The sequence below is a fragment of the Astatotilapia calliptera genome, chromosome 13 (assembly GCF_964374335.1).
Source record: "Astatotilapia calliptera chromosome 13, fAstCal68.1, whole genome shotgun sequence".
Lineage (NCBI taxonomy): Eukaryota > Metazoa > Chordata > Actinopteri > Cichliformes > Cichlidae > Astatotilapia > Astatotilapia calliptera.
The window spans coordinates 28,248,427-28,273,258 of NC_137434.1; the positions used below are offsets into that span (position 1 = coordinate 28,248,427).

Sequence of the window (24,832 nt, forward strand, 5' to 3'; positions counted from 1 at the left end):
CATTGATTTCCACTCTGTCTTAAACTTAGCCCACACAAAACGTGTTTGTGTGTGTGTGTGTGTGTGTGTGTGTGTGTGTGTGTGTGTGTGTGTGTGTGTGTGTGTGTGTGTGTGGTCAGCTTGGCAGAGCTTCTCCAGGCTGAGTGAAGATTATGGCTCAGAGATTTTTCACTTCTCCTCCTTTTTCATCCCTCCCTCCCTTCTCTTTCCCTCTATTATACCCGCCACATACACACTCTTACTCCCTCTCCCTGTCTCTTTATTGCTGTTCACTCCATCAATCTCTGTCTTTCCTTGAAAAAAAGAAAAAAACGAAAAGTGCCGTTAAGGAATTTCTAAGAGGCAACTAGAGGGAATGGAAGGAAGAGAGAGAAATAAAAAGACAGAAGGAGATGAATTGATAAGAGAGGCGAGGGAGGAGCACAAAGAGAGAACAGATAGGAGGAGGGATGGAGGGAGACAGGGGGAGGATAGAGGGAAAATGCAAGTGGGTAAATGACAAAGAAAGATGCCTAGGAAGATGAGAAAAGGTAGGGTTTCAGCCAAATTCTGAAGTTATTTTGCAAATAGGGAAGCTGTGACAAAATCCACTGAAAGGGATTGATGGATGAAGCAGAGGGAAAAACACTCTATCGTCTCATCTCGCTGTGGTGCTTCTAATATCTGACGTCCAGCTTCTCAGACGTCAGATAATGCGGCTGGAAGCTTGAGTCGCTCCCTTCCAGTCAGAGGGGCTGTTCACATGAGATCTCTCAGGCATTATAGCTATATTATGGGATGTCTTAACCACTGGCGTTGCTCCACTCTAATTAACTACCTCACAGCGTATATCTGGCTCCTCACACATTTAGTTAATGGTTTGCAGCAAAGCATGAGCGATCCAATACCACAATTAGAAAGGTTTACTAACTATCTAGCATGAGATACCTGCAACATAATTACTTAAAGCTTAAATCCACAATAGCGAGACCCCTGTTTTTTTTTTTGTTTTTTTCATCACAGATTTAGGTAATGAATTTCAGAGTGGAATAAATGCAGTTAATCCAATAAATCACTGTCAGCTGAGCCTCAGGCTGTATAATTCAAGCATTTGAGCAGTGAATAATAAATGCTATACAGTATGGTGCAATTTTGCATTTACATACAACTTGGGCCAGGCAGTAAATCAGCTGTATTTCTTGCATTAGATTGGGCTGAGTCAACAAGAAAGAGCCCCTCATTTAATTTTTGTGCATTTGACCCCTATAGATGAATATCACTCAGCTCTACAGCTTTGCTACAGTTTTTCAGCCTCTTTTATCCAGTTGTTTTGGTGCGATGGCACTTTTCACTTTGTCGGTCAATCTTGTTACGCTCTTTAATCTGGGTTCAGAAGCACCAAAAGACAAAATCAGACAAAATTAGTGACTGAAAGGTCAACATATAGTAATTAAAAGGTCAAATTATTCTCACAAGAGAAGAAAAAAGAGGCTACATGTAGGAAATGTATCAGTTAAATATATATAAATATATATAATAAACTTCCAGCGTGACCGCTTGTCTAAGTAAACCCTTCTTTGATGTATATTTTGCTCTTATTCCTACCGTAACTCACATTATGAACAATATAATCAGTAAGACCTGAAACTAACTCACCATAAAAAGTTGAAAGAATGCAGGTTAAAGGCACTTCTTTTCAAACGTGACAAATTTGTCCATCTTTTTTATACAGTCTGTGGTGTAAACTGGTAATCAATTCCTAACATTGTCAACTACTTTCAAAGCCAGAAATTTTGCACCAATTAAGTGAGTCAGTTCAACATAAAACTCTTCCAAATTAAATGTGATTAGAACTGAATTTGCTTGTTGTTGTCTTCTTCTGTTTTATGTATTAATTTCTGTCTTCCCTTGTTCTCACTTCTTGTTTTGCTTTGGTAATGCCTTTCCTTCCGTGTCTGCAGTGTTTTTGCTTCATTAGCTTCCCCTCCTTTGTGACCACCTACCTGTTCCTCATTAGTTTCACCTGTCTTCAGTTGTTTTCACCTGTGTCCAATCAGCCCTTTGTGTACTCGCTTGACAGTTTGTTTGTTTGCTCTAGGTTCACCTGGCTTTTTTTTCACCTATACCCCATTTTTGTTCTGTTTTTCTCTGCGTGTGTTTTTTTAATCAGTAAAGTCTACTTTGTTTTTATCCAACCCTCTCTCTAGGAGATCCAAAAACATAAGAAAATGTTAAATTTAGGTATTTAAATATGATGATCACCAGTTTGATCGTGCTATATCTAAAACACGGTTTTCATGCTTCTGAAAAGGAAAAAAGTGAACATAGCCGTGGGCTTGTGAAGTGTTTTTGTTAGCTACAGAAAAGCTGACATTTTGGAGGAATGGAAGTGGAGATGGAAGTGTTTTTTGGGGGCGGGGGGTTGTCCATTTCATACAGCAGTCTATAACAGACTGATTTCATAATGAGGATTTAAAGGATTTTGTTTACAGTTTTTGGATAAAAGGTTGAAAAGATGTGTCCATGTTTAATAGGAACATTTTCATGTTGATTTTTTTCACAATTCATATTCTCTGGGGTGTAAATGAAAATATCTATATTTTCTTAAACTGCAACTTGTGTGCAGGTATTTCCCTACAAACAGTTTTAATGCTCATTAATTAAAATGCTGTTTGTCTGACACAAACATACATTTTGAAAAAGACATTTCGTAGTTGTGTATTAGGGGGAGTTAATGCTCTAATTCTGTCTTGGCTAACGACAGCCAGTTGCTTTCAGAGTCACAGTAATAGCTGGAGATGGAGAGATGCATTGGACAGATGGAAATGTTTGCTGTTGGTTAGTTACAGTTTGTAATTTGACTAAAATCACAAACTGTTCATGAAATGTGTTAATTAGTAAGCTTGAGGTGTGTTCTTTAGGTTATTGTTGGTTATGAGTTCGAATAAAGGATTCTAACTGAACCTGTTATAAATTCTGGGAATGAGAAATAGGATGACAAAGGGAAAGGGCAGATGATTATTCAGGTTTTCACACAGAGTTGGTGAGAAACAGATCAACTAAAAGGACTGATGTAAACCCAGCAAAGTGCCGTTGGACCGTTTCATCACTTTCCTGACTGGATTTTTTTCATCATGTAAAACGTAGGCATTCACTGGAGAAGTGGAGGAAAAAAGAAAACATGTATTTGTTCATTTCTACTCAGGAATTGTGAACAGAAAACAAAGTACCAAAGGAAAAAAGGTTATCAGCTCTCTAAGTCCAAAGCAAAGGACCTTGGCAGAGGTGAAACGAAATAATCTAACTACAAAGAAACAGAAAAACGGTGCATCACTTCACACAAGGAAGCCAGAGTGTTACCCACTGCAGAAGCTATTTACAACAACCACATTTAACAATAATAATGATTGTTAATAAACTTTAAAATATATTTATACGGATAATAAGTACCCAAGCAGGAAAGCAAACAGGAACAATTATCAGCGATGTCTGGCATATGAAATGACCTGTTTTGTTCGACTTGACGCTCTAAAAACAAATGTATGTATGGTTTTAAGTATGTGTTACATCAGCACATTTTCACTGCACATTCTTCCTTTATAGAAACCTTTGTGATGATACAAAGCTACTCAAATATAGGACCCTTAAATCTAACTTTAAGGTGTGAATGGTAACAATGTAGGATCAAGTGAATGAGGCTCCAGTTTCACAGGCTTAGAGACTGACCTGCAACCCACTAGCAACCACCGGCTGCGAGTTGTAAGTATTGATTGATGGTTGATGGCAGTTGCTGGGAAAGTCACTAATAAAGAAAGTGAATACGCCTCTCCTCCAGCAACCATCTGTTGCTAGGGAAAAAGATGTATTCTCCTGCTGTGTGGTAATAACCTACTCGTGATCGCTTTGGGCACCAGCATAGTGCCGTGTTCATAGTTTTAAAAATTGTCAGGCTTGTCAACAAATGCTGTCAAAAGTTGCAGCATGTGAAAAACAATTGTTATTTTAAGGGCAAACTTCTCCATATAGAGCAATCTTTCAAGTTTTAATAGTACTCAACTAGTAGTCAACGAGTATTCTCAGTCAAATAAGAAAAACTACAGGCAACCGTGGCAATCAGCTTACAACCAAAGCAATCACTAGTAGGTTTATGGTACAAGCAATTTTACCTAGCAACGGCAAGCAACTTCCAGCAAACACCACCAACCAATCAGAAAAGGTACATTTTTGGTGTTTTTATTACATCCAATCTGGCAAACAACTCTTGAGTAATGAGTAATGTGTACGAGATGCTGTTTTCATTATAGTTGCCATCTACAATCTTGATAGGATTACCTTAACTTATAGTATAGCCACAGTAGCTTTATCTGCTCTAAGCTTCAGTTTTCAGGGAGTTTTATTACATACCAAACAGCCTCTAACATGTATTTGTGAGAGGCGCTTATTTGTTTATGCATCAGCTCTCCCATGCTGCTTACTTGTTCTTTCATATGTTCTGCTCTGTATGTCTTTACCCCCTAAATGTGGAAATTATATGTTGTCAGTATAGCGGCGTTGAACTGACAAATGCAAAGTACAACCTTGCTGCGTCCTGCCTCAATCCCTCTTGTCTCTTGTCTGCACCAGCCATAACTAATTTTTTCCCTTCTCAGCTAATCCCTGTGCATCTTTTTTTTTAACTTGTTCACCTTCTATCACTCATTTCCCTGCCTCTATATCTTCCTCCATCGTCTCACTTTTGCCCTCATCCCTCCGTTTCTCTCTCTTTCTTCTGTCTTCTCATCCGTCTCCCGCCTCACCACTTCCCTCCTCTACTCCCATTTCTCTGCCGTCTTCATATCTATCTCGCTCTCTGTCAGGGGTAGAGGAGGCAGAGTATCATTTAGAGAAGATAGCTTTGGCAGACATGCTGATGCACTCGTGCACAAATACACACACTCACACACATACGCAAGTTAGCTCGGCTATCCATTGTCGTGTTTTGGTGTGCAGCTGCTAAACTAGATGTTATAAAGTGCAACTGGTGCTCTGTTTGGGGAGAGCTTGAGAGTTAGAAAGAATTGAGAAAGGATGAGGAGAAAGAGGGAAGGAAGTAGGAGAGGACGGGGGAACGGTGGATAGAAAGAGAGAGATGAGGCGGGGGAGATGGAAACAGGAATGAAACACAGGAAAAAGCGAGGCGGGGGAAAAGCAATCCTGTTGGCGCTGATAGATTTCTGGGAGAACAATGTTATCTCTGTCTCCCTCTCCACACACACACACACACACACACACACACACACACACACACACACACACACACACACACACACTCAAATGTGCACATCTTGTAATAGAGAGAGCTAACAAATCTTTGTGGAGAAGTACATGTATCCGCAGCCTTTATTTTACAACCAAGAAACACTCCAAAGGCGGCGCGACAGACTTACAAAGAACTCGAACCGGCCCGAAATAGAAACACAGTGGAACTCGTTGCCGCATACAAATCTGTGTTGCGTGCACGTGTGTGTGTGTGTGTGTGTGTATGTGTGTGTGTCTGTCTGTGTGTTTCTGCATGAGTGAGTGTGCGCGCTTGCTATGGATTCGCAATGTTGGTTTATTTACATTCCACGCTGCATGGGGGCGCGTGGTGAGGAAAGAGGTAAACCGAGGGAAGCCGGAAATAGCGGCGTTAGAAAATCTGAGACAGGTGAGATTCAAGCTGCGGCGAAAGAGTGGCAAAGAGGAAATGTTTGAGAGATATCTGATTCATTGAGATGATCATCTTGTGGTTGGAGTCACCTTTAACCGCAGTGACTTGGAGGTTAAAAGGAATTGGAAATCTATCTTTTGAACAGCAAATGCTAATCCTCTGTGGGTTTGAGTGTCTGGAGCTGACAGAGCAGCTTTGATTCACAGCAGTTACGGAACAGAAACTTCTCAGACCATTTCTGCAATATAACTGACTTCTTCACAGTTCATCTGCAAGTTTTAGAAGTGAAAGATTTTCAGTTCATTAGAACTTTTAATTACGCTGTCCTCTTGCTGAGACCTAAAATTTGGCTTGGGTATTTGGAAAAGCACGGGTTTGAGGATTGGAGGGTTGTGCTGGGCCACATACAGGAGCTGATCTCCAGTGGAAACCCGTGAAGCTCCAAGCACACTGTCTGTTTTTGTTCTGATGTTTTTGTGCTGATGTTCATGCCACATGTTGTGACCGTGTGTAACTTTACATTGTCTGCAGGGCAGAAGGGAACACATTTTGGAAATTGACTTGTTGCAGTGGTGGCGTCCTGTTACAGTACCACACTGGAGTTCAGTGAGCTCTATGGAATTAACTATTTTTTCATGAGATGATTAATTTTATATACCTGTGGCAACAAGACCTAAAACACCTGAACTCAAAGACAAAGAGGTGTGGTTTAACACTTTTGTCCATATAGTCGCAGGTTTGTCAGAGATACTTAGTGACTCTTTTTTTTTGTGATTTTTATTTTTCCTCTTGCTGATTTAATGAAATTCTCATTCCCTTTTATTTACCTTTATTTTAGGCAACAAAATATACTGTTAAAGTTTGCATTTTGGGTTACAGTATGAGCCTTTGCAACACTAACCTGGCACGTTGACGAATGTCTACTCTGGAGTGACCAACCTGTCTCACTGATGTCATAACCTGATACATCAGACTCTGTCACTAAAGGACATGTTGTGCATAAACGAGTCACGCCATCAGCTGTGACAAAACATTCTTAATTGATGGCTCGAATGAGAACAGCCTGGCTGAACACACAGACTGTTTACCTGTCTGCAATCTAAGTCAGTCCCAGTGTGACTGAACTATGCAGGTCAGATAGAAACTAAACTGTACATGTTCATGTGCAGATATCTGTTCATAGAGATTAGTGATTATATGCCACTATTTAAAGTGTTATAAGCTTGTTCTGATAAGTGTTGTCAGGTAAACAATAACTGCCATCATCGTCCAGTAACGACTGATTACTAATCCTTTTTTATGATCATTTTCATAATACATATGTGTTCTTTTTTGTGGATTTTTTTTAACAAAAAGGTATTATAGAGTTTCATTTATGCATTATAAAATCTAACTGTAAATCAATTCTTAATTATGACAGTATCTGACCATTTTGGCATTTCATCTGGCACAGTTGTAGACAGACACAACACAGACCATGTGTAATCTATTTACACTCTGTGCTGAGGCGTGCTATGTCCTATAGCATTGCATTTTGTGCAACATAATAACTTGACTTCAGCTCTCGCCAAAACCTAGAGCACCCGAGGAGTCATGTGCAGGTCGAGTGAAGAGGAAGCTCTAAATTGTTCATTAAATGTGTTTGTTCATGCACTGAGACAGCAATGAGAAAGGTGAACTAAAAAGTCAAACTGGCCTGAGAAACAAACACAGTCGCACTCAATTCCTAGTTGCATACAAATGTGCAGAAGCTTTCAGCACCTGTTTATCTGAACTCCCCTCTACAAGGAGATTAATGGGTAACTGTAACCTCCAAGTAATTATTAGCTTGGGGATTTTGTCAGTTAAAATTCAGGTTAGAGTTAAGCACAAGTGGCCATTGTCATATACCTTTAGATTACCTGTTAACTGTAATTTCAGGGGTATTTATTCCATATTTCTGAAAGATTCATGTCCACCTGTGCCAGAAAAACCACTGTCCCACACACAAAAAACATAAGTAGAAATGCTCTTGAAGCAATATAGCGAAGGAGCAACAAAGCCAGCTGAGAATTCGAGGGTTCAGCTTTCATTGCTACGGTCGACCACGAGGCAGTGAACCAGAAGGCAGGAAATGGAGACGCTTTTCCACAGTGCAGCACCACCAATCATGTGGCATTTTACACTTGTCACAGACGGTCACAAAGTGGCGGCTGGTGTGTGAAACATTTGCCGAGTTCAGCTTGCGAGTGTGTACACAGCGTGTGGAAGTGCAAAGCGAATGTGCTGCGTCGTGATTTTTTTTTTTTAATAAATGTGCCCTTTTGTCTGTGCGAAACTGTCAGAATTAGATTAGTTTTCCACAGCAAGCATGGCCTTTACACATATACAAACACACTCGAAGATACACATAGACAACTGGGCGCTCATTCACACACACCAAGAAGACAAAGAAGGACACACACAGACACACACGGACATTCAGGGATAGACTCTGTGTGTGAGGCCAATTCATTTTGCCACAAGTGGTCCCAGATTGGATCTGGTCAGAGTCCCATTACGCCTCACCTTGTCTGACCTTAAGCTGCCCGACCCCACCCCCCCAACACGCACACACACACTTACAACACACACACACGTATACGCACAGGCAAATGCACCCTCACGCACGCAGGTAGCATCACAAAGACACAGGTCAGGTCATCAGTGCAGACACACACAGACAGACATACCGAGAGTGTTATTGATTGTAACATTATCTAGATGGGATCATTCCTATTGATTTAGAAAGACGGGTCATTCTGATCAATGCTATCTGCTCATCTGCAGTGTCATTAGAGCAGACCCTGAGTGCCAAAATATCTGGCTATCTTCTTTTCCTCTTAGAAAAGAAGAAGAAATTACTTGTTTGATCTCAGGTATCAACAGCGGCCGATGCTGCTGACGTGCCCCAGAGCAAGGGCATCTATATGTCATCTGGGTTTATCTGTGTTTACACCCTCTGCTCTGCTACAAAGGAGCTGTACTGGACATTAGCTAACAGCTAGTAAACAGAGATAACAAGAGGAGTGGTTCATAGCACAGCTTCTGTTTTTAATGGACACTTAGAAACCTTCAACCAGTATTTTTGAAATACTCTCGTTTATGCTCGGGACTGAAAACGAAATGGAAAGGAGTAGTAGTAGTGTCCTCGCTCAAGGACGGTAGACAGGAAAAATATTATTTATACCTGGTAAATATCCTTTCTGTGCTTAGTGAAGAAAATCAGTCAATATCAGTCCTTATGCCTTCACTGAAATATGTTTTCATATATTAAAAAATATATCCTAAATACCATGTTCCATTTATTCAGACTGAGAATAATATCAAAATAATCCTTAATTATTTCAATCAGGCACCGGATGCAGCCCTTCAGTTCCTCCTCAATATAAAAGTTTACATTATCTGCAGGGCAGAAGGGGGAAATTATTATGTAGCTCCTCCCACTGTACACCAGCTTTCTTGTCATTGGCTGATCTTCACAAACAGAAGGACAGAACAACTGGTAGAAGGACCTCTGTGCTCAAAGCCAGTGCTGAGTGCAAGAGATATCTCCCCTCTATGACATCATCCAAAAAGACAAAAACAAAAAAACTGCAGAAAACAGTGTTTCATCCACATTATTACATTTGCAGCTTTAATATCATGATCAGTGGAAGTCCACTCGGTCCTTTTGTTGCTCATATTTCTGAGCTATCTTTAAGCATCATAAAGACCAGAAGGATTAGCACTGGCGGTAGATGTGGGCAGCAGAATGGCAGATGTCCCTAATGGCAACCTCCATGGTTCAAGCCCCACATCCTAATGCTGGCAGCACTACCCAGTAAACACCAGTATGTGGGCCCCACATGGGCTATGGGGGTTCCAAGTGGGGATGGGCTTACAATGGGCATCCAATCTGGGACCCACCTGGGTTAGCCAAGTAGGACCCACTTGAGCCAGCCCAGATGGGCTATATTCTATGGGCACCATATGGGTAACATATGGGAAGTTGCATGAACAGGCAACTGAGTTTAACGATCTTAGTTAAGTATAATTATTAGTCATGTGTAAGTATAAACATGAATTAAGATGAAATAACTGATAATAAATTATGCCAGAGGCAGCATATGTATATTTAATTAATAACAAAATATACATATAAAATATATTAATATAAGTGAAACACAAAGAACAGATGCGACTTAAAATTGTAAGACGCTTAATAAAATAAAACAAATGGTTTTACATTTGAGTGGGAAAAAAATTTCACTCCATGTAGGAGTGCTTTTCGAAATCTCGCGTTATTTCATGAAATATCACGAGGTTTTCTCAAACTCGTCCCCCCATTCTGGAACATTCTTCATTTCGCGCCCTTGGACAAAGCTGACAGTTAAGCTGGCAATTTTTGGATTAAGTTCATCTTTGAGCTACGGACTTATTTTCTGCACTAACGGTAAGAACTTTTTGACTTAATTTGAATCCCTAAGTATAAATGAAATGTTTACAAAGTTATGATGCTGCAAAGTAATGTATGGCACAAGTGCTGGCGAACTTTTTCCTAGCACTCAGGCAAGGCTAAGCTAGTTTAAATTTTTAGGTAATGTTGGATTTAGCCAATTTTCACAGTTTGAAAGCATTTTCTGGTGTCCTGTATACTGCTTAACTAGCACCAAAATTAATTACTGCGTGTACTTAACATCAAGTTGTACTTAAACATTATCTTGGTTTTTCTCTATGATTAGTATTAATAAAGGACTGTATTAGACCAATTTAACAAAGTTCTAGTTTTTTAGGAGGAATATGGGAGGGTATTTTCACTATCAGAGCAACCAAAATTGCTTTGGTGTTGTCTTTATTAGCTTCATTCCTCACGGCTAAGTGAGGAGGGTAGGCCATGAGCAACTAGTCCCCAGCTTTTGCCCCTGTGTCAGGAGCATGCACAGCAGTCAGAGAGGCAGATCAGTGAGCACTCTATTTCTGTAGAAGACATAATCATCATTTTTCTTGCCATTGTTCTCATTTTTCCAGAAAAAGCAAAAAAGCAAATATAGGTATTCTTGATTTGTTTGGGGTTTTTTTTTAATACACACTTTAGTATGCAACTTTATATGTGTAGTTGTTTTAGTGAGAACTTCATCAGAAATACTGTACTGACTCAAGAATCTGCCTCTTACTGTTGTGCAAGCTCTGTACATGAGGGAAACTGAATATTTAAGCAGAACTGGTCGGTCTTGTTAGGGCCACAGTGCCAACTCCTTTTACTATGATTGCTGTGGCCCTCCTTTTTTCCTTTTTGTAATGTATATTTGGCTAGAATCTACACATTTATTTATTTATAAAAAAGAAAAGCAATTGCTCTTTGGATGTGGTCCTAAAGATCTGTGATCTTTAAGTGTTTGTCTGATGCCTTATTTGTGCATGCGCACTGTTATTTTAATTTGTTTCATTATGGCTTAAATTTGTTTGAATTTTGTGCATGCTCCTTTATCAGCCTTCCTGCATGGACAGCTTGTGTGGTTATTGGCCAGGAGGGTTTGCAATTATCTCAAAACTTGAGATGTTTGTTGTTTTGATTATGACTATGGCTACTTATAAATTGCATAGTCACACTATTACAATAATATGTTATTAATATCTGTATATTGGTTTGATTTTGCTGTTGGACAGTGGAGTGAATAGTAGCAAGGGTTATGTGTGATTTCTTTCTTTCTTTATTTTTACAGACTTTGACATAAGAAGCAGTGTATATTTCAAAATTCATTTATATTTAAAATTTGATGCATGCCAGAAATATACTAGTAGGAATCTTTTTTTGAGTTTGTAACAATTAGAATTGTTACTTTATAAAGTGATGTCAGGGTCTTTTATTGTAATACAACAGCTTTTAAGGCTGGTGTAAGCATCACAGCAGATGTCTTTATGCCAAAGTAACTGAGGATAAAACACAGAAAAAAGGAGATTTTCCTGGAGTGGCTTTTTAAATCAGATAGCCTTAGAAATATTCTGCAGTTGAACAAAAACTGAAGAAAACCATGAATCAATATATGAACATTACCTGATGCTGCTGAAGTAAAGCAGAGCAAAGTTACAGAAATTTTTTTTAGAGGTTTTAATAGTGAACAAGGTGAGTTTTTTGCAATTTGGCACAAAAAACAACTGACAACAGCGCTAAGCACAACTGTACACTGATGTATAATAAGCAAGGGAATAATGTGGAAAACATATTTCAGATGGGGAAACTTTTCTTGAAGTATACTATGAGAGAGCTGTGCAAGAAGTATGATGTTTTGTTTTTTTGTTTTGTTTTGTTTTTCAATCGTGGTGGAAACAAGACAGGAAGAGGGAATTAATGACAGTATTTATCAAATGTGAAGCGTAGTTTGGATCTTCTTTTGCTGCTGGTTCAGTTAATTTTTAATTTTGATTGGAGAGTGATGAAACCTGGAGCTTCAGAATCTGTGAGCTGTCTTTCAGAAAGCAATGGAGCAATCTCAGAGGACAAAGAGCTCAGAAAGTTGTTGAACATTTTAGTTTCGTTTCACAGTAAAATGAGCATCATCAGGACTTAATATTGTACTCTGATTCTTTTGAGAATAAAACACTTGAGGAAGAGCACTACGATTGCGATGAACATGCTAAAGATTATGTTATCATGAAATTTATGTTGACTAAAGGACTGATGAAACTTTGTGCTATGGCCAACAAAGAGCACCAGGTTGGGGTGTCACTTTGAACGAGCTGGGTGTGGGATATGGGGGTAATGCGCAAGCTTATTTATCTTTGGTTAAAAAGTCCCCGAAAATGCAGACAGTCTATGCAAATTCTAACTGATTTCAGCATTCATGGTTTCTGTCAGGCAATATCTTCCTTAAAGTTTTGCAAGAAAACCAAGGTCTCTCATTGAAATTAGCACGTAGAAAGCAACTGAATTGAGACAAGTTTTGCTTTACACAAGCCCAGTTCTACTGAATAATATACCAAGCCAAATGTATAGATACTTTATACTGTTATCTGTATCTACAAGAATTCTTCTAAGTCCTGATTTGTATATTGATAACTGACTGTGATTATGCAGAGGATGTTTTGAAGCAGTTTGTGAAAGATTTTGCTTTGATTTATGGTCTTGACTTTGTTGGTTATAATATACATTCTTTAATACACCTAGCTCAAGATGTACGGAAGTTTGGCCCTTTAGACAGCATTTCCTGCTTCCCATTAGAAACCTTCCTTGGTGGAATTTATTTGGATTCTGGAAGCAGATTGGGAAAGGGAAGCGGAAAAGGAGGTAATTGTGTTGAAAACACCTTAAAAGCAAAAATTTATTGAGATTATAAGAAGAAAAAAAACCTGACAGTTTCTTTAGCAGACCCTTGCTGCTCATCAGGTTCAGATATGATTTCAAAATAGCGCTTTATAACTTGTTGACTTTTAAAAAATTGTTTTAGACTTTTTTTTTGATGCCATTATATACATTAATGTTTTTAGTTTGTAGGACTAACCAGTACCCTAAATTATGTGTTTGGATTATTATTTATTTGTGTGTGTATGTTTGTTGTATTTTGTTTGTTTGTTTGTTTTAAGGCCAGTGATCCCGTCGAGCTCTGATGAGGATTGGGACAACACTGCGGAACAGCCAGAGACCTCACCACCATCAGCAATGGAGAATAGACATTCAAGTGAAACTCACTTCCTGAACATCACTCATCCATTTGTTCAGCCGCTACAACCCTCAACTCCTTCACCTGTGGTTTCACAACCAGTTCCAAGACAACTTCTACAAGCCACCAATACGAGCATGTTTGTAGGTGTTCTAACCCTCCTGGAAGACATTAAGGACACTCAGAGGGTCCACAGTCGAATGCTACAGTCTCTCCTTACACAACGTGATGGACCAGTTGCTGCAGTATTACCCGAGGGTGCTGTATTTCCCATCCGGACAGTAGCAGATGTGGCAGCACTGGAGCAAAAACTGGCAGACCCTGTCTTCCTAAAAGAAGTGGTAAATAATAATGATGTAATAACAATATTCAATGATTAATGCCTCAATCAGTCTGTGTTTCATGCTAGCAGTTATGATCAAGGAAAGTTGCTGTTTGTTCGAACATGGTCAGTGCAATGAAGGAGTGGGAGGAGAGCTGAACAAAAGTTGCTATTTTTGTTAATAAAATAACTTCTCCAAATAGAGCTGGGCGATATATCGAGTTTTTAAAAAATATCGATATATTTTTATACGAGATATAAGATCTGACAATATCCTTTATATCGATATAGTCTATGTTACGTTATAATTATACTTGTGGAGCCGCAAGTTTGCCTCTCTTTCGTCCACTTCCGTCTCTACGCAACGTTACTCGGCCTCGCCTCTCTTTCACTGAACACAACTCCCCCTCCTCCCCCATCGCTTCACCTGCAGGAAGCGACAAGATGGACACGGCAAATCTCCGTTAACGAGTTACTGCGCATCGCCCCGTGCGTGGGGCTGGACGGCGTCAATGTGTTAGCTAGCTAACCACGCTAACGAGCTAACCACGCTAACGCCATGCAGCCCAGAGGTGCTGCACGGACTAAAATCCTTTCATTTTCTCAAAAGTTGACAGCGCGCCTTATGTATGAATTCTGGTTGTGCTTGATGGCCGCGAACCGATTTTATGTGGTACACAGCGCTCAGCAATCTGTCAAAAAATGTTTTAGTACGACTTTGGTAAGCTACGGAGCTGCACCGCTTGATGGATTGTCGGAGCATTACGGCTGAGCCTCGCGGAGTGATACGTACTGTGCTTCAACGTAATATTACCCTACTGTGTATAAGGACCATAAATGGCACCTGTTAAGAGACGTGGTTGCGAAGCGGATTTCAAACTCCAGGCTGTCAGTCACGCAGTACAAGTTGGGAACAGAGCAGCTGTGAAATCTGTCTTTGTTATTATGCTCAGCGTCTTTTAGTTTACATTTTGACTGCACAATTGTGAGCTTTTTGTTATGCACAAAAACAACATTGTTTTCTTTTATTTATGGAGCATTATTATTTAATAAATGCTCATAATTTATTTTTGAGTAAATTTTATGTACATCTGCTCTATGTTAATAAAAGTGCCTGTGTGACATCTGGGACACAGCTTTGACTAAGAACTCTCTTCTTGTTCTTACTTTATGGCTTTAAAAAAATATATCGAGATATATCTTATATCGCCATCCAGCTAAAAAATATCGAGATATGAATTTTGGGTCATATCGCCCAGCCCTATCTCCAAACATTACCTAGTTATAAGTTGTGCCATGCCAAACCCAAAACTTAAGAAATTACTTTTGGTGAATCATTTAGCTCTTTGCATTCACATCAGACAGTGTTTGACTTTGACACCTAACTCTTTCTCAGTCAGTTAGCATCAATATTATAGAGCCTAATTACTGTGTAGCTGTGCTTGCTTTCTTTTAGGTGTGACTGATGGTACTACTGTCAGTAAAATTATTGTCCTTGCGTGTCCTAAGGTTTCTGTTGTGGCAGAGATCAGAGGGAGCACTGTTGATGAAGCCACAAGAAGAATGATGGCCTTCATTATGGACAATGCTCTTTCCAGGCAATATAACTTCGTTGGGTGCCATGGAAAGCGGGAATTTCGAGGGCTTAAAGTTTTTGAAGTGCTATATGGTAAGTTCATTAGTTGTAAGATATTTTGTTGATGTTTGAATAACGGATGCTCACTACAGCTGCAGTCATTCAGAATCAACTTTTCTCTCCACCATTGTGAGCGGCTAGCTTCGCAATAACAGAAGTTTGACTTGATTGACGCGGGAATGTTCCCAGTTAGCCTAGCAGTCAGCAAGGAGGCTTCAGCGGTGCATTATGGGATCTGTAGTTTGTATATTATTAGCGCCTCATATCGCCGGGCCATGCATAACAATAATAGTACATCTATATAAAATGATCTTGCGGGCCGGATATAAATGTATGCCGGGCCGGATGTGGCCCGCAGGCCTTGACTTTGACACGTGGTTTAGATAGACTGTACAAATTGTGGAGATGAAACCATCAGCTCATGTTGTTCTGGAGGTTGGTGGCTGCTGGCAGGAATGACCACGTTTCTTTCTGGCTTGTAGCATACTTGAAGAAGTCTCTCACTAAACAGTTTTTTGGTTGCTCACAGAATGTGAATAAGCTCCAGGAACTCCAGAGCCAGCCTCTATTTTTTCCAGTGTAATTAGTAACACACTGATTTATCTGATGGCCCTATTTTTGATTTACATGAAAATTATTGGCGCCCGCCTGGCACACACCTCAAGAAGTGGAATCTGTTTTCTCCTTGGTAGATGTAGCCCTTGTTACATTTTACTATTTTGTTTTGTGTTCATTATGAGGTGCTGTACCATGCAAAAAACTGGTTAACCACTTGCCTGTTCTAAGCTCTGTGCCAATCACTGAGACAGCCCACAACACCAGTTATCATTGTAACTACGTAGACATCTTTTAAACATTTGTCTTAAATGTTTTAAGGTAAAATATTTCACATTAATTTAATTTTTGAGTGCCTACTTGGTAAATCATTTTGTAAATAGCTTTTCTGTTTCCATGAATACTCATGGTCTTCAAAGAGTTCAATGTAGGAGGTCAAACAACTTGAACAGCACAACCTCCAAAACAACTTCAGTACTATCGCAAATCTGATTTTGTTTGTGAAAATGCACTAATTTCTTTTTTTTTTAAATTTCTTTCAGGACCAATGGATTGGTGAATGAGTGAGAAGCTGTGGTTTGCTGCATTTGTTTTTCCTTTAAACTGTATAACATTTATTTGTTATTGTTTTGTGTATACTGTGGACATTTTTGTCAACATGTTCTCCACACAAAAAATGTATTATATAAAAAAGCATACTGTTTTAAAATTTCATAGTAATCAGTATTAATAAAAAAGATAAACTGGCTTTGTTGTACAGGTGATTTAAATTATAGCTTACTTACATTATCCAAAATTCCATCTGGGCAAACACACTTGGGGCCACCATGGAAACTGAGGACAAAAATAGCTGGGTCTCAGGTTGGTAACCCAAGTGGGCCCCAAGTATCAGACCTGCTTCTATCCATCTGGGCCCCATACTCATTTATTGTCTGGGGCTGATTTGGGACCCATCATTAACCCATCTGGGCAAACACATTTGGGGCCATCATGGAAACTGAGGACAAAAGTAGCTGGGTGCCAGGTGGGTAACCCAAGTGGGCCCCAACCATCAGACCCGCTTCTACCCATCTGGGCCCCATACTCATTTGTTGGCTGGGCCTGATTTGGGGCCCATCCGGGTCCCATCAATAATCCATCTGGGCAAACACATTTGGGGCCACCATGGAAACTGAGGACAAAATTAGCTGGGTCCTAGGTGGGTACCCCAAGTGGGCCCCAAATATCAGATCTGCTTCTACCCATCTGGGCCCCACATATTTTTTTCAACTGGGCCTGATTTGGGGCTTATCTGGGACCCAGCATAAATCCATCTAGGAAAACACATTTGGGGCCACCATGGAAACTGAGGACAAAATTAGCTGGACCCCAGTTGGGTTTCCCAAGTGGGCCCCAAATATTAGCCCTGCTGCTCCCTATTTGGGCCCCACATATGTGTGTTGACTGGGTAATGTTTGCAGACTGTCAGCAGAATTTTAAGTACTTAGGTTAGTATGCTTTCTGTTTCCAAAAGCCTTAAAAATGTTAAGCTGTGTTGGTTTTCTCATGTCTGAGCTACTTGTTTAGTTGCTTGTGAATAACACAAAAGAAGCCAGAAGTGATGATTAACAGCCAGAAATGCGGCCCATATAGTGACCTATATTCAGTGGTGATAACACCAATTATTGGCCATGGAAAGCATCTCAAGCACATCAACATGGCCCACTAAAAGGACATCTTCCATTTCATTATCTTGTAGTGTTTCACTGGAATACAAATAAATATACATTTTCGTGAGATTAGCAAAATCAGGGGAATCACGTGTTTTAAACTCAGATGCTTTGAATGATCTTTTGGAAGGCCAGCAGCACTTAACAGACAATATCGGGATGTCTTAATTGGATGAAAGCAAAAGTAATTATGCAAAAAGCAGATGATGACCAGATAGGAAAAAATAATCAGAGGCCACACAGTATCATTGCTTTCTTCAGTCTTTGTTTGCTTCAGTGCTTCCTACTTATTATCTTAAATGTGTTTATACCAAACGTAAAAACAGTTTCAAAAAGTTGTTAAATACAGATCATCAAATAGAGAATCTTATTACACGAAAGAAACCGCTTATCCCAAAGCACACTCCAAATAGTCTCACCATTATTAGTTTCCACAACATAAAACCACACAGCTCGTACAGTGTTTGCCTGGAAAATGGTGGAGAATTAAAATGTAATCTGATTACATGTGTTCACAAAATTTTGTTGTCCACTACTACATGTAGGGAGAGTTTAAAAGAGCTGTGTTTCTGTGTGTGTTAGTCGACTCTCTGACAGACATATTTTTGTGGAGAGATGTTTTTGACAGGAGACTTCTGGAGAGGACATGATTGATATTGAGTCTCTGGCTGGGTCACGGTGACATGTGCTGTTGGTGCTGCTTTACCACATGTTTGTCAGAAAACTGGGATGATGGCTGAGGAAAAGTGTTTTTCCTCATCTATAGAAAACTCGAAGCAAATTTCCTGGAAATGGTGAAGTCTGCAAACCCTATTTGGTTTGTTTTTAAAACTTTGGATCAAAAAGAACATTTTCCATCACAGCTTGCATTCAGGGCTAAAGTTTAAATTTAGATTTTGACATATCTCAGCTGGAGTCTTCCACTGTGGCTTCCCTGGGGCAGTTATGACCAGATGTGCCCCTTTTGCCATATTTTTGCACCGCTGCTTCGCAAACTGGGCCCCAGCAGTTTCACTGAGGAGGTCAGTCCTTACATTAACCCACCTCTCCAGTGACAAATCATCCACTTAAATTTGAAACTGCATTTACATTTTTAATCCCAAAGCTTATCAGGTCTTATTACATTCACTTAAAAAATACTGTAAAAGTCAAACTTATACTATCAACGAATAACTTTGATGTTTTTGTACACTCCATAGTCTCTTCCCATCTAACCTGTTATAGCTCCCAATTTTTCCTATTCTCTATGTTTTGCTATGTTCTCTATATATAAATGTACACTTAAGAGCCACTTTATTAGGTACACATTGCTTGAGTAAAGCAAATTTAAACAGTTTGAGATGATCTAAACGTTGTGACACTGAGTATTCTCCTGCTTGAAGCAGCCATCAGAAGGTGGTCAGCAAAAATACTGAGGTAGGCTGGGAATTGAAATGATTCTCAGTTGGTGTTAAGGGGCAAAATGTGCCGAGAAAATATCCCTCACACCATTACACCACCAGCAGCAGCTTGAACTGTTGATACGAGGCTGGATGGGTCCATGCTTTCATGCTGTTTATGCCAAATCCTGAAAAACCAAAACTCATTAGACCAGGCAACATTCTTCCACTCTTATCTTGTCCACTTTTGGAGAGCCCGTGTGAACTGTAGCCTCTTCTGCATACTTCAGCTCAAATGAGTGGTTATTTGAGTTTCTGTTGCTTTCCTATCAGCTTGAAGCAATGTGGTTATTCTTCTCTCACCTCTGATATCAACAAGGCATTTTCACCCAGAGGACTGCTTTTCACTGGATATTTTCTCTTTTTCCCACCATTCTCTGTAAACCCTAGAGATAGTTGTTTGGAAAATTCCCATCAGATCAGCAGTTTCTGAAATACGCAGACTGTCCCGTCTGGCACCAACAACTGTGCCACACTCAGAGTTGCTTAAATCACCTTTCTTCCCCATTCCAATGCTTAATTTGAATTTCTGTAGGTCATCGTGACAAAAAGGCCATTGAGTGCATGTTTTAGTTATGTGGCATGACTTCAGGGTATGGTTCACAATGATGCTTGCAATCAAATCTGCATGTTTGTACACATGTATTAATAAATGCATGTATGTTTGAATGTGCATTTTTTTATGTGAAGAAGATTTTAGAAGGAAGGAAATTCAAAGGAAATCTGAATATTTGATCATAAATAAATGTAGAAATCATTAGATACAAATTTGACGACCATGAAAGGTAATAAGCTTCACACCAGTTTAAACTCCAAAGCAAAATCCTACCTAAATAATCCTACTTAAGTAATTGTCTAAAAGCTTAAACATCCAAATATGCTTAAGACAGCAAAGCACAAGTATTCCTTATGCAGATTCCTATTCACTACATGATTAAATCATAGTATTGATTCATGAATGTGCACATCTCTTTGATGTTATAGCTGGAGATCATTTTACTTTGGTGGGTGTTATATATACTAAAAAAAAAGCATAATTTATTAGGACATTTATATTTTAAAATGGTAAATATGTGAACTGGGGTTGATGCCACCAAATAACCCCCACCCCCTGGGCGCATTTACCGGTAGTGACACATTAACACACACATGCGCTTCTGTAACGATAAATACTTAAAGTCAGTAATTAAATGTTAAAAGATCTTCTAAAATGCTTTAAATGTTTCATTCACTCATGTATTTGCAGTTTCAGTGGTACAACCAGACATCACTGCAGTGATTTCCACTTGATTATCAGTTTTTACTAACTTAGCCCGGCATCACTCCCTGACCTCCAGGTGTCTTTAGTCTGAAACGTTCCCTTGAGTATCGACAAAAATGTTTCAGGATTTATCTCATCTTCCTGCGGCTGCGAGGACACGAGGTTCACACAATGACAGGAGTGAATACCCTCTCTGTTCACGCACACAGTCTCGCTCTATCTCTCTCCCCATCTCATACACACACATTGTAGAGTCGCCTCCAGTCAAGCGTGTCTTATTGGCCTTCTGTTTGACTTCCTACTCGGCTCGGTGTGTGCGTGAGTCTGTGTGGCGGTGTGAGCGATCCAGATGGAGATGGGTTTATAATCACGGGACAGTTGTTGTTTTTATTATTATTTTATCGTTGTTTTTACTGCTCACTAAACTAAGGGAGAAGAGCGCAGAGGAGAGGAGAGGAGGCGGAGAACTGAATGCAGGAAAGGATGAATAGAAAGCAGGATTTTTAAAAAAGCAAAGGAAATAAAATGAGAGAAAAGGAGAATAAACAGGAAAAGATGATGAGAGGAGGAAGGGATATGGAGGAGAGATTGCAGGAGAAGTGATGGAAGAAGGAGAATCTGAAGGAGAAGAGGGTAGGGAAATAAAGGATGGCAGAGAAGAAAGGAAAACAAGGAGTGTAAAGGTAACAATGGGAGAGGCAGAGAGGAAGCAGGTGAAAGAGAGAAAAGGCAGATAAGAGAAGCGGCATATTATGATGAAAGGTGAGCAGAGAGGAGAAACAGATCAGTTGAAAGCAAGGTTGGAAATGCTTCATCGGAGAGGAGAGGAACAGGTAGAACAAGCTTAAACATGGGTAAATATAAGGAGTAAAAAGATGAGCAGAAGGCAAATTTGCAAAGATTGGGTTTAAACAAGAGAACAAAAAGTGCTGAGGAGTGAGAAAAGAAAAAGGAGTAAAAGAAGAACAAAATGAGGGAGAAGTGGGTGGAGATTGATGTAGTGGAGAAATGAAAAGCAGAGTTGAGGAGGAAATGAGAAAAAAGGGTGTAAGATTAGTACATAAGTATAAATGACGGAGGGAGGACACAGATAAGAGGGTGACAAAACCCAAAAAGCCCTGTTAAAACCAAGAGAAAAGTAAAGCGAAAGAGAAGAGAGCAAGCAAAGTGCAGAGACATGCAGGAAAAACAAGAGAGAGCAGAAAAGCATCAAAGGTGAGGGCAGAAGCAGCTGAGGAAAAAGCAGCAGCCAGGTTACAAACAAGGGAGGGAAAAAAGAGAGAATGTGGAAGAGCAAAGGATGAGTCCAAGTTAAGAAGAGGAGGAAGAAATGGTAGCATAAATAGTACATTCCTATCCCATTCAACTAAAGTGGTGCTTGAATCTAAAGGTGTACTCACACTAGGGTTGGTTGCCTCGTACCCAAACACGACTATCGCCACTCCCTCACTGGCCCTCACAGACACTGTAATTAATGTTCCATGCTCGAATTTGCTTCAGTGGTCATTCCCTATATTTTACTTTATCCCTTTTCTCCCAGTTTCCATATCTTCATTACTCTCTATCTCACATAGAGGGATGCCTGTTGTTAAGGTTCATGATTTTATGGATTTTGTGCCTTAATTGGGGCCATTTTTGGACCTGTGTGTGATTTATAGATCTACTATTTAATCAACACACCAATTTTCAGCTGAGCTTCATGAATGCAGCTGAGGGAGTCGCCCAGGTCCACCCTAACTATGCCCCCGCTTCTCTTATTTATTCTGATTGGTTGCTGAACACTGGTTGTGTGAATATAATCCTGGAGAAGGTGGAGAATGGTGGAGAGCAACTTGCCTCCTCCCTAATTTTCTTCAAAAACATCTTTATCCTTTGGTTGTTTTTACAGCTTTGTTTATTAAGTATACGTTGAGTTGGGAGTTACCAGCACGTCCTGAGACAAGCCAAAGCCATAGCATGGCTGGTTTGTTGTTTCCTTCCTCGTTGGTTAGTTTAACCCAGGGTTCCCATCTCTTTCTATTTCCATTTGTTCTTTGTAAGTATTATACATCATTAAAAGCTTGTTGAAGAACAGCAGCATTGTTGTATCTGGTATGTTTTGTTTCTTTCAGCCATGAATTTAGGAGCTGTAATACAAACTAACTGGACTTTGGGGTTCAAACGTGCTTGGACACAATACAGATCACCAAGCATGAGTACATCTTTATCTTTGTCTTCATACGACATACCGTCACTGGAATGTTTTGGGGGGCAACCCAAAGAAGAAACTCTTTCTGGAGTAGCACCAATGACTGAGTTTATTAGCGGAATTTCAAATTTACCAGTAAGTCCTATGAATTTGTTTACTTCCACGCCTCTGCCTGCCTTCAAATAAACAACTTGTCCTTGGAGAGTCCACACCTCTGGGACTTGGTCACTTTTTTACTGAAGTTTCTGTAAAAATTTTAATTTGTGCACATGATATGCGGGCAAAATGTTAAAAATCAACAAGGAGTCCTACAGCAATGAGTACTGTTAAGGTGGCTACTTGCAGTTTTAGGGCATGTGCATATTTTGAAGAATGACTGAAGGATTTATGCATGAGTTCAGAGGAAAAGTGTTTTTGAAACAAGAGGAGAAAATGAGAGGAAACATGAAGAAAGGGAGAGAAAAAACAACACGAGTGAAGACAAAAAAATATGAGTGTGCAAATGTTTTTTTCAGACTAGGGGAACGGACTGAAAGATGAGAAGAGACAAGCGAAAGAAGTGAAAAGCAGGACGTGCAAACTTCTCATAGCAACCAAACATTACCTCATTTCAGCGTTTCTTTCTTACTTTTCTCCATCTGCTTTCATTTCCTCTGTCACTTTATCTCTCTCTCTCCGTCCCTCCCACGACATTTGCAGGGTTCATCCAAGTCGCGTTGACGCCCACTCACCTCCAACATGCTACCTCAGTTTCCATGGTAATCGAGTAACGGCCATGCTACATAAATATATACTTTAACATTCAGCACTCCACAACTCATTAAGAACATCTTCAGATGAAAAATTAATCTCTCAGGGAGTTTTTCTTCTTAAAGGGCCACATCGGCTAAATTAAAAGCACTGACAGCACAAAAACCTGTAAGGTCAATGGAAAGGAATGTGACCGGGTCAAGTCATGCAGAATGAACTCGCCGTCTTCCGCAGAAGCATTTAATGAAGGCGGAGAATAAAGTTCAGCAATACAGGTTGACACGTGAAGCAATCCTCTTCTCTGAAATTCACCCTGATAACAGTTATGTGAAAATAAGCCTTTCACGTGTAATTAATATATCACAAACATCGCAGACGGCAGATCAAGCTCTGCAGGCCCCCCGCTGATTATTCCTACACATGATGTTCCTCGTGCTACATGAGCTTTGCCAGGCACCTCTTTTGAGGAAGCCACTCTAATGCCGACATTTCACGTAAATCGTGAAGTGTTGGCAAATTATTATTTCCACTTTTGTGTTTTACAAACCTAGCCTTGAGTGTCCAAACCACAAACAAGCAAGTGCATGCTCTTCAAGCAAATCAGAAAGCCCTTTGAGGTACATTCAATTTTAACCCAAGTACCACAAAACAAGTAACTCCAACCTCTTAGGCTGGCAACACAGAGAAATGAAACAGTGCAGGCTGCTCTCTCTAAATCACAGCTACCACTAATGACAAATTGGCAGCCTTTCTGAGCCAGCTGCTGCAGTAAGCTGGAGTGTGGTTGGGGCACAGGAAAAGGGCACCGGTCAAATCAGGGATGGTGGAAGGTAGAAGTGTGAAGCACTTAAGAATTGGAGGGTGGGATAAGGTTCAAAAGTAGACACCAATCAGGTGCGTGGGTCTACACATGGTAATCGGTATACAACAAAGTTAAACCAAAACCAAGGGGAAGGAGTGCAGCAACCCTGGGCTACAAAACACATCTATACTACTTCTCTTCTCTTCAAACTGAAACTTGAAACTGAACCGATCCTTTTCATCTATGACCTGTTTCAAGTCATCTGAATTTTGCTTTGAGCCGGAGTGACCATACCCTAGCACACATTTTGATATTAAAAAACTGTCGATTGAGCTTCTTTTCTCTACACCTAGTGCTAATAAAAAAACAAAAAGTAAAATGCAAATTAGAAGTTGTGTTGTGAAAAACTCTGAAGTGTCATCTTACTGGACTTTCTAGCAAGATTGTATACAAGAATTGCTTTATACTATCCCTTTGCTGACGAGAACTAAATAAAAGCAATTATTCTTGGCTGAGAACAATAAGAGACATGAAAATTAATCCATGATGGGGGAGGCTCAAACTAGTGACATTAGGGGGTGTAGGTGATGGCTGTGACAGTACAGGCAACAATAAGAGCAGCAGTGTGTTTAAATTAAACGGGTAACAGCTGGTAATAGTCATCTGGGTAGATGGGAGGACTTTGGGTGGCAACCACTTTGTAGTCCAGTATAATGGTACAAATGCACGCAAGGATAAATGTATAGTAGTGTTTGCAGAATCTGAGATCTATAATAATCAATAAATAGAAATATGATCCACAACTAGCAGCTATCAGAGAGACCCCCTCTCCAGACCCACATCT

General features: G+C 39.8%; 2 protein-coding genes and 1 long non-coding RNA gene across 3 annotated transcripts in view; 2 read left to right on the forward strand and 1 right to left on the reverse strand.

Moving 5' to 3' along the window:
- The window catches only part of LOC113035419 (uncharacterized), a 90,133-nt gene that overhangs the window by 55,382 nt on the left and 9,919 nt on the right, over positions 1-24,832 (reverse strand). The gene's annotated exons all lie outside the window — the stretch shown is intronic.
- The window catches only part of LOC113034663 (uncharacterized), a 57,821-nt gene that overhangs the window by 9,188 nt on the left and 23,801 nt on the right, over positions 1-24,832 (forward strand). The window lies entirely within an intron of this gene.
- On the forward strand, positions 12,822-16,587 carry LOC145419640 (uncharacterized). The gene is made up of 4 exons (XM_080287866.1): positions 12,822-12,953; positions 13,250-13,667; positions 15,158-15,317; positions 16,382-16,587. The coding sequence occupies exons 2-4, from the start codon at positions 13,326-13,328 to the stop codon at positions 16,396-16,398; spliced, it is 519 nt and encodes a 172-aa protein (XP_080143992.1). The 5' UTR covers positions 12,822-12,953; positions 13,250-13,325; the 3' UTR covers positions 16,399-16,587.

Coding starts and splice junctions, on each gene's coding strand:
- LOC145419640 (XM_080287866.1), top strand. CDS start 13,326: ATGGAGAATAGACATTCAAGTGAAACTCACTTCCTGAACATCACTCAT. Junction 13,668..15,157: donor CTGTCTTCCTAAAAGAAGTG/GTAAATAATAAT, acceptor GCGTGTCCTAAG/GTTTCTGTTGTGGCAGAGAT.